Genomic DNA, 14,025 nt, shown 5'->3' with positions numbered 1-14,025 from the left:
CTAATGTTTAGATTTTAAAAAAGTGCAAGAACATTTTGCTAACATTTTGTGCACCCATCTCTCCACTCTTATAAATTAAAAACTTAAATCTAGAAGGCACAATGGTTTAAAACCTGCCCTTTCACATTTTAGGCTTAAAAAATTAATTAGTATATGTTAAGTGAATAATGTTACCAAAGCCTAATGAGCTGATTGTTCTCAGTTGAGCATTAGTTGGGTGTACACTATAATATATAGGGTTCCCGAAGGAAGAATTGACTGTTAGCTAAGTGTGCTGACACATGCCTACAATCTCTGCAGTTGGGAGGCTGAAGCAGGAAGATCAGGAATTCAAGGGAAGCCTAGGTTAACAAAGCAAGGTGGATGCAGCCTGAGCTATGCAAGATTCTGTCTCAAAAAACAAAATAAAACAAAAAATCACCAACTGGAAAGAACAAGACAGAAGACAGTGACTTAAATAAAATTTATTTAAAAAGAAAAAGGTGGTTATTTTTGCAATGTCAGGTTGTAGGACAAAGAGGTAGCATATCTCCTCTCCTTAACCATGTTTTGTTTTCTTCTGCACAAAGGTAGCTAATGATACAAAAACATGTCAACAAACTTGCTCCAAATACAAGTAAATATTAGGTTTTATAGGCCACATATGGTCTCAATCATGAATGTCTTTCTTTTATAACCTTTTAAAAATGTAAAAAAAAATTTTTTTTTTTTTTGTTTAGTTTGCCCCATACAAAATATCACTAGGCCAAACTTGGCCTGTGAGTGGTATCTTCTGACCCCTGGTATAAAATAATCTAGTCAGAGAAATTGTTCTGTTGAGGCTTTTAACAGCTTTTGCCCAAAGTCAAGTAAAGGACTTTATTTACAACTAGATGTGGCTGTGATAGCAGTAGAACTCAGAATTTCTGTTCACCCTTCACTTTGTCATTTTTTCATTCACTCATTTCATAAGTTTGTTAACCACCAACTATATATACTTTTAAGTATCTGTATTAGCAAAATTTCCATTGTTTTGTAATTCCCTCAGTTTCCCTAAACGGGGAATTATTAGGTCGTAATGCTCATGTTGCAGGTATGTCCAACCTGTGGTCAAGCACAGCTGTAAATTTGGCCTAACACAAAATCAGAAATTTACTTTAAAAACATCATTTTTTGCAAGGTTTTTAAAAAGTCATGTCACAATGTTAAAAGGGTTTACATGCCTTCAGGATAAATCAAGATTAAAATCAAGAGGGGATTCAAGGGAAGTCATGACTACAAAAAAAAAAAAATGAATCTAGCTAACAATGATATATCCAAACTGACACATCCTTCTTGAAGTCACAGACTACATGAAAAATTCGTAGCTCTCTTAAAAAGTAACAAGTATCTTAAAAAGATACTTGTTTCTCCCATAGGTTAAGTTTTTCTTCCATACCGGGGATCAGTCCCAGGGCCTTGTTTATGCTAAGCAGGCATTCAACACAACTACAGCCTGAGCCTAAGTTGTCACATTTAAAAAAAATTTCTTAGATCTATAGCACACTCCAAATAATTTCTTCCACGTCCCTAATTTGATGTCTTATAAAATCTGGATCTAGGTAGGACTCATTAGCCATTTCAGCCATAAAATAATATTATTACAAGCCAGATGGGGCGCTTTATGCCCCCAAATCCGAAGGCTGAAAAGCTGAGGCAAGGACGCTGCAACGAGTTCAAGGCCAGCCTGGACTGTAGATTGAAACCCTGTCTTAAAAACAAAAACCCACAATATTTTGAGGCAAATATTGCCTCAAAAGCAATTTGCTTTTTTTTTTTTTTTTTTTAACTCTCAGAAGGAATGGTCATTTTTCCTTCAGGATGTTAGCTTTCTGAATCTGGCTAATTATACAAAGTGAGGGAAGACTTTTTTTAAAAACAAGCCAGAAGAGCACAGGATTTCAGTACTAAGATAGGTTACCCTAATTCCAGATCTTTGGTAAAGATAGTATAATTGATTGCCCACACCACCAAAACATGGCACATTTTGTAGTGACAAGTGATATGATTTTCCTTTTGAAAATGTAAACACGGGGAAAGCCTTAGGAAAATTTGGAGAATTAGTTTCAGTTCTCTTAAATACACAGACACACGATTCCTGGGTGGAAGGGGCAGAATGGGTCAAGGTTATCGCTTGCGTTCCCCTCTCTGTGTCCTTTTCTTTTCCTTCTCCTTGCGTTCCTGCTTGGCTAGTTTGTCCTTCTCCCTCTGCAGTTTGTCCTGTTCCTTCTTCCTCTGGGACTCATCCCGAAGTGAGTCTCGCTCCAATTTCCGAGCATTGAGAACATCTTCCACATTGGTGTTTCGGAACAAGGCTACCAGTGAGTTAAGGGATTCAGGTACAAGTCCCACAGGTAATAACCCTGCGCTTTCCTCAGTCTGGATGGACATTCTCTAAATGCACTCTAGCTATCCCTAGTGTAGAAAAGGAATCTTTGGTTTGGGCTAGAGAGATGGCTCAGTGGTCACTTGTCTTGCAGAGAACCTGGGTCCAGACAGTGGCTCATTCCTACGCACAACTCCAGTTCCAGGGGATCCAGTGCCCTCTTCTGGCTTCTGTGCGCATCAGACATTAGGCTCACATATACATATATGCAGGCAAAACACGAAATAAGTTTAACAATTAAAGTTAGAAAAGAGCCAAAATTTTTATTCCTTATTTGTTTTAATATAAAAATATCGGGCTAGAGAGATGGGTCAGCAGTTGAGAGCACTGGCTGCTCATCCAGAAGACCCGGCTTCTAGTCTCAGAACCTACATGGTAGTTAGTTCACAACTATCTGTAACTCCAGTTTCAATTGATCTGATGCCCTCTTCTGGTCTCTTAGAGCATCATGCACACACATACATGTAGGCAAAACACTAAAAAAATAAATGTTAAAAAAAAAAATCTCCTCTGTACTCTAAAAATGTGACCTTTTCCTACTTTAGGCTGTAAAGTGAGTCTCAGGCTGAGAAGAGAGCTCAGCAGCAGAGCACTTGCCTGAGCACGCACAAGGCCTTGGGGTCAATCCCTCACACCACAAGTGAATTCCTGAGATAATCACTGATAACCCACTGTAACCTCTCACCTCAGAGGTGAGTTTCTAAATGTACCTTCTTCAGAGTGGTGTGTTAGTGGGACCTTCTTCCTCAAAACATATTTCAATACTTTGTATTTTCAACTTCAAGTATTTAGTCTGTTTGCTTTCCAACTACAGGGTTTGGTTTTGTTTTGTTTTGTTTTAGAATAAAGATAAACTTTAACATTTAAAATTTTCCCCCAAGTTCTGGGTAACTCAGAGCTCCAGGAAATATAACATTTTCTTTTCTCTTGTGGGTATGCTCATACTTTACAGGAGCTGAAGGCAACTCAAGGATAGCTTCCCATATATCCAGTTTTTTGTTGTTGTTTGTTTGTTTGTTTGAGTTTAGCCTGGGATAAAAGAGACTCTTGTCTTTAAAAAAAAAAAAACAGGTGAAGCTGGCTGTGGTGTGCACACACCTTTAATCCGAGCACTCAGGGAGGTAGAGGCATGAGGGCATGAGGATCTCTGAGAGTTCATGGCCAGTCAGTTCTACACATGACTAAGACAGCCAGAACTCACAGAGAGACTGTCTCAAAAACAAAACAAAAAAACCTGACAATAAAAACCCAACAAGAAGCCAGGTATAGTAGCGCTTCCTTTACTCATAGCACTCTCCTGGACAGAGGCAGGCAGCACTCTGAATTCTAGGCCTGCTGGTCAACACAAAGTTCCAGGACCGTCTGGTCTATACAGACAGTTCCAGGCTAGCCATGACTACCTAGTAAGACCCTGTCTCTAATAATGATAATGATAATAAACCAAAACCCCCACCTCCTCTGTTAGGTGGGGGGCATGCTTTTGTTCACAGCACTTGGAGGTGGAGGCAGAGAGCGGGAGTTCGGTCATCCTACCATGTTATTAACTTGGTTTTGGTTTTTAGTTGTTTGGTTTTTTTGGCAGGGGGAGGGGTGGAAGGGAAAAGAGTGTTTGCAAAGTTGACTATCCAGGACTATGTTGGGCATGAGGCTCCCAATACTGGCATGATGACTTCCTTGGAGAAGTCTTACAGGAGGGAGCCTGTAGCAGTGACAGCAAAATGACACCTGTCCCCGGAAGGGTTCTGTGGAAAAATACAAGGGATGGACAAAGAGAAGGATACATTTGTCAGAACTGCTGTTTGTTGTTGAAGAGCCTGAATCATCTTTCTCATCTGCTTCAGTGAGTGACGTTAAGGAAAACCAGGTGGGAAGAAGGCCTGCACACATCTCAAATTGACTAAAAACGTTTACTCAACACGGGTAAGAAAAGCAGGCTGAATGCTGTGAGGACAAGGTAACAGGTGTAAGTCTCAGAGACTCATTTCTGAAAATCTTAACAAAGGGGAAATGTCTCAAGCTTCTATAAGGTCCACTCTTAGAGGCTAAAAAGAAGGGTCAGGTGGTCTGGAAAAGACCTCCACTTTAAAATTAACTAAAGCTGGGGGCAAGACACTCTGAAACAGCAAGGCTCCCACCAGCACTCAGGAGATGCAGGCAGCGAGATCAGGAGTTCAAGGCCAGTCATTCTCATAGCAATTTCAAAGCTACCTGGGCTGAGTGAGAATACACAGATACACAATGTAATTCTCAGACAATGCAGGAACTTACAAAAAGTCCACATCCATGAGTTCTATCTTGAACCTACTTTTATAGCAGAAACTCAGGAAAAGCCCAGAAATCTGTGTGGTTTTTTCGTTTGTTCAGTTTTTCGAAACAGCGTTTCTCATGTTATAGAGCCTGGTTATCCTGGGCTCACTTTGTAGGCCAGGCTGGCCTTGAACTCAGAGATCCACCTGCCTCTGCCTCCCAAGCACTGGGACTAGAGGTGTGTGCCACCACACCCAGCTGAAATCTGTATTTTAACCTCAGAACTATAAAAGCTTTGTGGAAGCCAGGTGTGGCTATTCACACCTTTAATCTTGGTGATGGAAGGTGGATCTCTGAGTTTGAGGCTAGCCTGATCTACTATAAGACTGTCTTATAGTATGATACAATCCTATGTATAAAAGCATCCATGAAGGTTCATCTTGATCGTTCAGCTCATTGGGATTTAGAATCATGGACACAAACCTCTGGGATGTCTGTGTGGGAGGTTCTAGATGGGTTAAATCTGAATGTGGGAGGGACCTTTCCTTGGGCTGCATCCTGGACTGAATAACAAGGAAAGGCAAGTTGGCAGCAGCACTGATTTATCTCTGCCTCCTGACGGTGGATGCAGCGTGACCAGCCACCTGCTCTGCCACCATGCTTTCCCTGCCATGATGGAGGGTATCAGTTCAAACTGTATGCCAAAACAAGAACAGTGACTGATACAGTGTTACACAAAAGCAAGGGATCACAGCACCTCCTTATTCTAGAGATAATAACAGTCCATTAAAGGCATTGTTTTACACTGAAGCTTTCTGGAGTATACCAACCATGTGTTGAAGATGTGTCGTCATTTCTCAAGCCCACAGACACCCATGACCACTGCCATTTTGAAAGAGAAAACTAGGTTAGAGAGGGACGTTAGAACTTCTCAGGGCTTGTGCACACTGTCCAGCACTCCTAGCATGGGCCTCAGGGAATAGAGCTGAGCCTCCAAAAAGGATATTCCTCTTCGTCCGTCACATCGGCATACTGAGCCAGCAGGGCGGCTTTCCTCTGCCTCTCTTCTTCTGAAACCACCCTGGGCTTCACCACGATCTGGGCCTGCTTCTCAATCAAGGTGGTGATGGCCTGCACCTCATCTGCCAGGCGGAGACAGGGAGAGTGTGTGTCAAAACAGGCCCCACTAGCCCACCGCCTCAGTGTTGGCACTAACCACTCGCATCTGTTGGTGCCTGAAAGCTGAGGGCTTGGGTCTTTAGGCCTTTTTTAAAAAAATGTGTAGATTATATGTAATTATTTGGACAAGGAAGGGTGCACTGAAGTCTACAGGACAACTGTGAGAAGTCAGTTCTCTCCTTTATGGGGTTCCAGGGATGCAACTTGGGACACCAGGCTTGAGCAGCTTGTTGAGCCATCTCGCCTGCCCTGGAGGACTAGAGACAGCTCAGTGGTTAGGAAGAGTACATACTATTCTTGAAAAGGACTTGCAGTTAGCTCAGTGGTTAGGAAGAGTACATACTATTCTTGAAAAGGACTTGCAGTTAGTTCGGTGGCTCCCAGCCACCTGTACCTGCAGGTGTAACTAAGTCAATACGCACACACCTGGGCACAGACAGACAGACACAGAATTAAAAAATGTTAAAAACCAGCTTTTAATTCCAGCAAACCAAAAGAAAACACCAACAGCTGGGTCCCCAACCAAGTAAATCACACGATTATACTGTGTACTCAAGACTGGAGACAAAGAGTGTATGATCCAAGTTAGATTCTTTACAAGCCGAGCTTCCGTGCTTTGAGTTCTCTTTCGCTAATTAACTATACTGATGAACATATGAGCCCATTCCTCTTTCGTTTTCAAGGGTAAAGGATTCAGCCAAATGTAGCAGAACCTCAACTATGATTTATGGTATGTAATGAAAATATGACAGTGGTGGACAGGCCAGTGACGTGGCTCAGTGGGTGAGGGCTCCTGCCTTTAAGACTGACAACCTGAGTTCAGAAGACTATAGCCGACTTTATATAAATGATGCAAATCTACCAGGTGCATAGGATGGAGGAAAAGTAAAAACCGAAATGGTGCAGGAATGGTGGTGCAACACCGGCAGCCCTTAGGAGGCTGAGGCTAGAGGTTCAGGAATTCAAGGCAAGCAGGGGCTACATGAAGAGTTCCCCGCAAGCCTCTGCTGTCCAAAGAGACTTTGCTTCAAAAAAAAAAAGAAAAAGAAAAAGAAAAAGAAAACAGAAATACACACCCACACCACAGGGAAGATGGCAGTGGTTGGAGCCACTGGAAAGACACCAAAGGAGAAAGGGGATTCCATAGTCGGTAAAGCTTTGAAGTCAGCCTCTGGGCATTTGCTGATGCCGATTATCTTAGAAGAGCAAAACTCCTCAACAGCTGAACAGGAAAAGGCCCTGAAGGTTGGACCAAGGTCACTGAGACCAACCTGCATAGAGGCACTCTAGCATCCCTGACCTGACCTGAATTTGACCCTATGGCCCACAAGGTGCAACTGATTTAAATCTTGAAAATTCTTCTGACCCTCATATGCTTCGCACGCGCACACACACACACACACACACAAGATTTTGTTTTTTAAAGGCAACTCTACCTTCTTTTTTTACTTCAGTGCTGACATTCCGAGTTTCTGACCATCGTTCTACAATTTCCTTACAGATATCAAGAAGAGAATCTTCTTCCTAGTTGGAAAAGCATGCCAGTTAGTTCCCTTAAAAGTCCTAAAAAAACAACAGCAACCTGAGAAAGGCATTGGCAGGATACCACTGTCCCCACTGGAGAAGAGGAGAAACCAAAGGCCTCAGGCCACAGAAGAAAGTGCTCACAGAAATAACCCCAAGTGCCCCAGAGCCCACACCTGCCTCCTTCATTCTTCATTATTTAAAGATTTGAAACATTGTATCTATTGTCTCCTCTTAGGATACAATATACTGTGTTTAGTTTTTTGCTTGGTGTGCCATGTGTGGTGTGTGTATGTGTGCACATTATGGCAGGCCTGGAGAGTAAGGGACAACTGTGGCAGTTGGTTCCCGCTTTTCCCCATGTGGGGCTCACGATTCACATTCACACTTAAAAGAGACACACTTGGCAGAATGCACCTTTGCCTGCGAACCAGCCACTGGCCTGATACTACGTACATACGTGGAATTGTTAAGTCAATCTAATTATTTCTTTATTTCACTACTTACCAGTTCTTGTGGGAGAACACTTAAAATCTAAGTCCTTGAGGCACACAACATATTATTACATTGTTATTCGTGAAGCTTCCATTCCATGTTACAGATTGCTGAAGTGTCTCCCCCTTTTCCCTAAATCAAAACTCTCCCCTTGTGCAGCGCACCTGCAATCCCAGCACTCTGGGAGGCAGAGGCAGGTGGATCTCTGTGAGTTCGAGGCCAGCCTGGTCTACAAAGTTAGTCCAGGACAGCCCAGGTTAGCCATGAACTCTTGGTCCATCTTCCAGACGATGGGATTAAAGGCTCGCATCATTACACCCACAGTGTTTTGTTGGTGTTAGTAAAGAGTTGCACTTTGTAGCCCAGGCTGGCCTTGATTTTGCAGCGACTCTCTTGCCTTTGCCTCCCAAGTGCTGGCCTAGCTAACATGCTCCACCATTTCCAGGACAGCTCTTAATAATTACACACTATCTCCCACAGAACCGTGAGAGTCAAATCACAAACTCGTTGTAGATACTCCTACTTTCTATTAGCAAGAAATTTCTTCTCCCGCCCTTCATCCTTTCAGCATACACAACTTCGATCCAAGAACACACACCCCAACAAGCAAGAGGAAAAGAAGGCAAATCCCAGGCTCCTCACTGAAACCAAAGTGGCCCATGCATGATTTCACTTCAGTGCCCCATTAGTGTCTGCCATGTTCAAGGCACAAGGAGAGCTAAGAGTCACTGAAAAACAGTACTTGCCTTCATGACACTAAATATTTGTAATGTTGGCATATAAACAGCTACCATAAACATGATACCTTGATTATCCTACTAAACACTGCAACCCATCCCTGCATGCCTGACCATTGATCGATGCTCCTTTATCAAAGCTAGATCTGTGTCATCTCACTGGCCTGCTACTGTGTTTATACTGTGGGATTATTAAATCAGTCTTAGACATCACTAATTATAGAACTAAAATGTATCGGTAAAGGCTCTCCTTTCTAAAATAGCCCCAATGGCAGGGCTTGCTGTCTATTTTGTTCCTTCACATACTTCAAGCAGTGTAAAGGAGAAAGTAATCCTAACAGTTAAAAAAACAAAAAACCTATAATCCCAGCATTCAGGGAGGCAGAGGCCTGCCTGGTCTACAAAGTGAGTCCAGAACAGCCAAGGCTACATAGAGAAACCCTGTCTCAAAAAAACAAAACCAAAAGAAAACATGATGCAGCAGTCGATCATCCTGTGCAAGGACGCTGGAGAGAAAGAAGGGAAGTGAGGCGAAGCTTTGGTTTACTTCAGATGGTATACTACCTTGAATCTCACCGCAAATTCCGGCTAACCAACTTCACAATCCCTAACAGTGACCCCATTTCGCTTCTCCAAGAATGAGATTTTCTACCAAAGTCAACTGTGAACCATGTATTGAATACGGACCACACTCCTGACCCTTTTTCTCTGCAGAGATGGCCTCAGTTGCTTCCTCAGCTGTGAGGACTCCTGCCTCACTTACGATTCCCGGCCTTTCTTTCCCAACACAGTTTGCATATAAACGGGGCTTCAGAAAACGATGAGAAAAATTAAACATGATATGTGAATTTGACAAAGGGGGGCAGGAACTCACCCTTAAAATGATTTCGTCTTCTGCAGTTTATGCAAGAGCCAGGGAAGCAAATATGTTTCTTGATAATTTTGCCTCTTCTACCAAGAGTCTAGAAGGAGCGCTTGGTTCTCTTTATCAAGACAGAGGCTGACATGGAAAGCACTCAGTATCAAACTCGACTTCTTCCTGGAGCCCCTAGGAACCTCACAGCTACAAATAAAAGCCCACAGTCCTTGCCTTCTCTCCTTTCTTCGGGGTCGAAGGAAAGAATTTGTTGTGCTGTATTCCCACTGCACCTCCAAGCTGCCTCACAAACTCTGTTCGCTCTTTTCCATTTATAGACCAACGGGTTCTTGCAGGTGGGATCGGGGACAGCCACTTCAGTGTTGGATTTCCAGCCTGTTCTCAGTCGATGAACTCAACTTTGGGGTGCCTGTCTCTAGCCTGTGCCGCATACCCAAAACAACTTTTGGATTTGGAAAAAAAACAGAATCTCTCCCTTCTATCTCTTTACCTCGAAGATGTACATGAGTATTTATATCGATGCTCACCTTATTTTTGATTCTCCTTACTAGTCCCTGAATACTGACTTTAAGGACATTAGATAATCGCATTCTCCAAAACTGCTCGTTATGATAGCCATCAAAGAACAAAGTCCTTGAAGGGCCGATGACTCTCATGAAAGCAGTTTGGTTTTTAGGAGCTCCCCTACACCACGTATGAGGAGAGCAGTTTCTAGGGTATTTGGTGAAGATGCAGCAAACTTTACTTCCGATCTGATAGTTGTGAGCCACCGTGCGGGGGCTGGGAAGGGAACACAGGTCCTCTCTAAGAGCAACAAGTGCTCTTAACCACTGAGCCATTTCTCCAGCCACCAAATTGATTGTATTAAAAGGAAAGACTCTCCAGGCAGTAGTGTGGTGGTGCACGCCTTTAATCAGGAGGCAGAGGCAGGAGGATGTGAGTTCAAGGCCAGCCTGGTCTACAGCCAGGACAGAAAGGACTACACAGAAAAACCTTGCCAAAAAGAAAAAGAAGGAAGGAAGGAAGGAAGGAAGGAAGGAAGGAAGGAAGGAAGGAAGGAAAACTCTACAAGACTGTTACAGACAACAGATATAGGGAATCTATGTCTCTAATCTAGCTGGGAGTGGGACAAGGATCGATGAACTCCACACTAATGATTCCCTAGGAAAGTGATTTCCTAATGATTCATTAGGAAAGTGGCCATCTTGGTCACCTGATACATAAACACAACCTCAAACTACAAATTTCTGAATTAATGAATCTGCCTGTTTTGTTTTGCTGGGGTCTTGTTCTGTAGGCCCAAAGTTGACCTCCCACGGCTGTCCTCCCAGCGCTGGGATTACAGGCATGCCGCACTGCACACGGGTCACGAATCTGCGTCCTGAAACTCACGGTGTAGACCACAAAGGTCCACCTGCTTCTGCCTCCTGAGAGCCGGAATTAAAGGCATAATGCCCACCCCACGAATCTGCTTCTTTTTTGTTTCCTGAGACAGGGTTTCTCTGTGTAGACCTGGCTGTTATGGCACTAGCTCTGGAGACCAGGGTGGACTCGCACTCACAGAGATCCGCCTGCCTCTGCCTCCCCCGTGCTGGGATTAAAGGTGTGCTCCACCACTCCAGGCCAATACCTTTACCTTATCAATCTGCCTCATCACGCCGCCCCACCCAACACACATCAATCATTACTGAATTTCCAAACGCTGCTTACCATAAACTAAATAAAATAAAAACTCCATTACCAGCTTACCTATTGGGGACTCTTATTACTGAAATAGGAGCAAAGAGAGAACTTCCTACAGGCTTCAGTCCTGGAACGGGACAGCCCGGAGACTTCCCCCTGATGGGCAGACATCTCATGAACATTTTATTCCCCTCTCTGCACACAGCAAACTGATGGGAATGGAACTATTGGACGTTTACGATCAAACTGCCATTAACACATCTCAGTGGCTTCAGAACACTCCCTGCCACATCCAAAGGTACCCCGGGGAGCCTTGTTACGAGGGACACGAGAATCCCAGCCTCTCTAACTACCTGCAACGTTCAGGCTTCCCCAAATCTGGCTGGGGAGCAGCAACTCACTTCTCCCACGAGTAGGCTTCTTCCCGGTGAAAGCACCAAAGCCTTCGTGACAGCAGCAGCAGAAGAGAGACGCGAAGCGAGCGACGGGGGTTCTCCGTGAGGCTGATGGAATGCGTCCGGACTACTCTACTCACCAGGAAAGCAGACAGGATGCCCTGCAGGGCGTCCAGCTTCTCTTCCTCCTCCTCCTCCTGCAGGACACCCAGGATGTAAGCGGCGTAAACGGCTCGGTCCACCCCCAGCGCCTCCAGCCGTGTGTCCAGCCAGGATCCGAAACCCCCGCCATCGCCCTCCCCGAGGACCGCCGCGGCCACTTCGCTGGGCGCCGCCATGCTGGGGACAGCGGTCCTGCCGGACCGAGAGCGCCTACCGCAGTGCCTGACGGGCCGCGCCACTGGCCCAGCGCGCATGCCCGGAGACGGAGCCTCCACCCCCGCGCGCCGGGCCGGAGGACGAGGCTCGCCGAGCCTTCTCGGCGTCTCCGCAGCAGGCTCCCCTTGCTGTACGCGTCGGCCCCCCAGGACTCCAAGTTTTCACACCGACCCTCTGAGCCACCTCTCCTGCCCCAGTCTCCTCTCTTCTAATGGAGCGTGCAAACAGCTCCTCGCTGGGCTTTGGGCACGATGCTTGCCTGGCGCGCTGGCTTTCTTCCTGAGGACCAGGCTCCGATTCCCAGCACGCACACGGCAGCTTCCAAATGTCTGTTACTTCACTTCCCAATTTCCAGGGTATCGGGCACCCTCCCACCGACACACATGCAAGCAAGAGGGCACAGAACTCTACCAGCGGAATCGCCAACGCTTACTGCAGAGTACCAGCTCTGGCCTGAAATGCATCACTTCGGTGTACTATACCCAAACTCCAGAGGAGGCAGCCGTGCGGGGGTGGGGGGTGGGGGCTCAGTCCAGTCGCTTCCTACACCGGATCCTTGCTGAATACATTCGCCATCCCATTGTTACAAGACTGAAAACTCAAAGATGAGTGTCACAAAAATCTCCCTTCTCAAAGGGCCAACAGTCCAAAGGGAGCAGGTATTTAAAGAAATAATAAGAATAATGACAAGTTGGTGACCTAATCCTACGTGTGGGTGTTTTGCCTGCATATGTGTTGGCATTCCGTTTGTGCCTGATGCCCTTGGGGGAGGCCGGAAGGGGGTAGGCACATCCCTGAAACAGAGGTTTGTGATCCACAGCGCTGGAAATCAAAGCCAGTGCTCTTAGCATAGCTGAGCCATCTCTCCAGCCCAGAGGTAAATGGGTGGTCGGGTGGTGTAGTGCTATTAGACAGGATCTTGCTATGTGATCCAGACCTGCCCGGGCCTCCATCTGTTTCTTTGCTTCTGCCGTGTAGACGGAGCTCCACTCTCTGTCTCCCGAGTACTGAGATCATAGACCACCACACCCTCGTTCAGCTAAGCGTTTGGGGAAGGTTGTGACAGGATCCCTAAGCCACCAGGTTACTTTTGCCTGTTGAAGTGTGTTGGGAGCTGGGAAATCCAGGCATACTTCTCAGCAGTAGTGGGACTTGAACATTCTTGGAAAATGAGTTCGAGAGTTGGGCATGGCTGCCTCCCTAATCCCAGTGCTTGGGAGGCTGAGGCAAGGAATTGAGGCCGCACCAGCCTGGATGTGGTCCAGGAAATTACAAAAAGGCTTGCTAGGGTGCATCTAGAGATCCCATAGCTGGAACAACAGGCCTTAAATAGGAGATATTCAGGAGGGATGGGAGGAAAGGTTGTAAAGGGCCCTTTAAAGAATTCTGTGTTATTAGTATTGAGATAAAGTATAATGAACGGGCACTAAATGGAATGTCCCAATTACAAATGCAGAAATACAGAATGTTTAAGTTTTAGTCTCATGGCTTCTGGATGCTAAGTAAGAATATGGCGTTCAAGCAGGGTGTAGTGATGTGCGGATTTAATCCCAGCATTTGAAAGGCCGAGACGGGGGGATCTCAGTGAGTTGCAGGACAGCCTGATCTACACAGTGAGTTCTAGGACAGCCAGAGCCACATAGTGAGACCCTGCTTCAGGAAGAAAAAAAAGGGGGGGTACATAGCATTAAAGGAGTTGATCCCCAAAGACTCACCCTTTTCTGTGTCCCCATATCCCTTTCTCTTGTTCTTCGGGGGCTGAGGTTGAATCCAGGCCCTCACACAGGATGAGCGCTTGCTCTTCCACGAACCCCGTCTTAAGCGCACACACTCCTTCTAATCCAGTAATGACCTCATAAGTAGCTGGGCCTGGCAAGTAGCCATGAGCCACCGCAGTTAAGCACCGTAGCTTGAGGTCAATGTTGAGCCCTCAAACCAGGGAAGAACCACATCCACATCCAAGCATTTTGATTTCTAGACACAGAAGCTGGGAATGAGGATGTCTGCCTACAGTCCCAGGACTTGGCAGGCACAGGGGGAGCATCAGTTCAAGGCCAGCTTGAATAACCCGAGACTCTTCCAAAAAAAAAGGAAGAAAGAAAACAG

At 45.4% G+C, this 14,025-nt stretch overlaps 1 protein-coding gene across 1 annotated transcript; it reads right to left on the bottom strand.

The window, feature by feature from the left end:
* Positions 1-448: 448 nt before the first annotated feature.
* Positions 449-11,929, bottom strand: Ccdc43 (coiled-coil domain containing 43). Its single transcript, XM_021642726.2, has 5 exons — positions 11,682-11,929; positions 7,267-7,354; positions 5,658-5,793; positions 4,186-4,244; positions 449-2,333 (listed from the first exon to the last, which is right to left on the bottom strand). The coding sequence occupies exons 1-5, from the start codon at positions 11,877-11,879 to the stop codon at positions 2,146-2,148; spliced, it is 669 nt and encodes a 222-aa protein (XP_021498401.1). The 5' UTR covers positions 11,880-11,929; the 3' UTR covers positions 449-2,145.
* Between the last annotated feature and the right edge of the window lie 2,096 nt (positions 11,930-14,025).

This window comes from Meriones unguiculatus, chromosome 7 (genome assembly GCF_030254825.1).
Source record: "Meriones unguiculatus strain TT.TT164.6M chromosome 7, Bangor_MerUng_6.1, whole genome shotgun sequence".
In the NCBI taxonomy this organism is placed as follows: domain Eukaryota; kingdom Metazoa; phylum Chordata; class Mammalia; order Rodentia; family Muridae; genus Meriones; species Meriones unguiculatus.
This window is presented reverse-complemented; position numbering and strand designations above follow the sequence as displayed.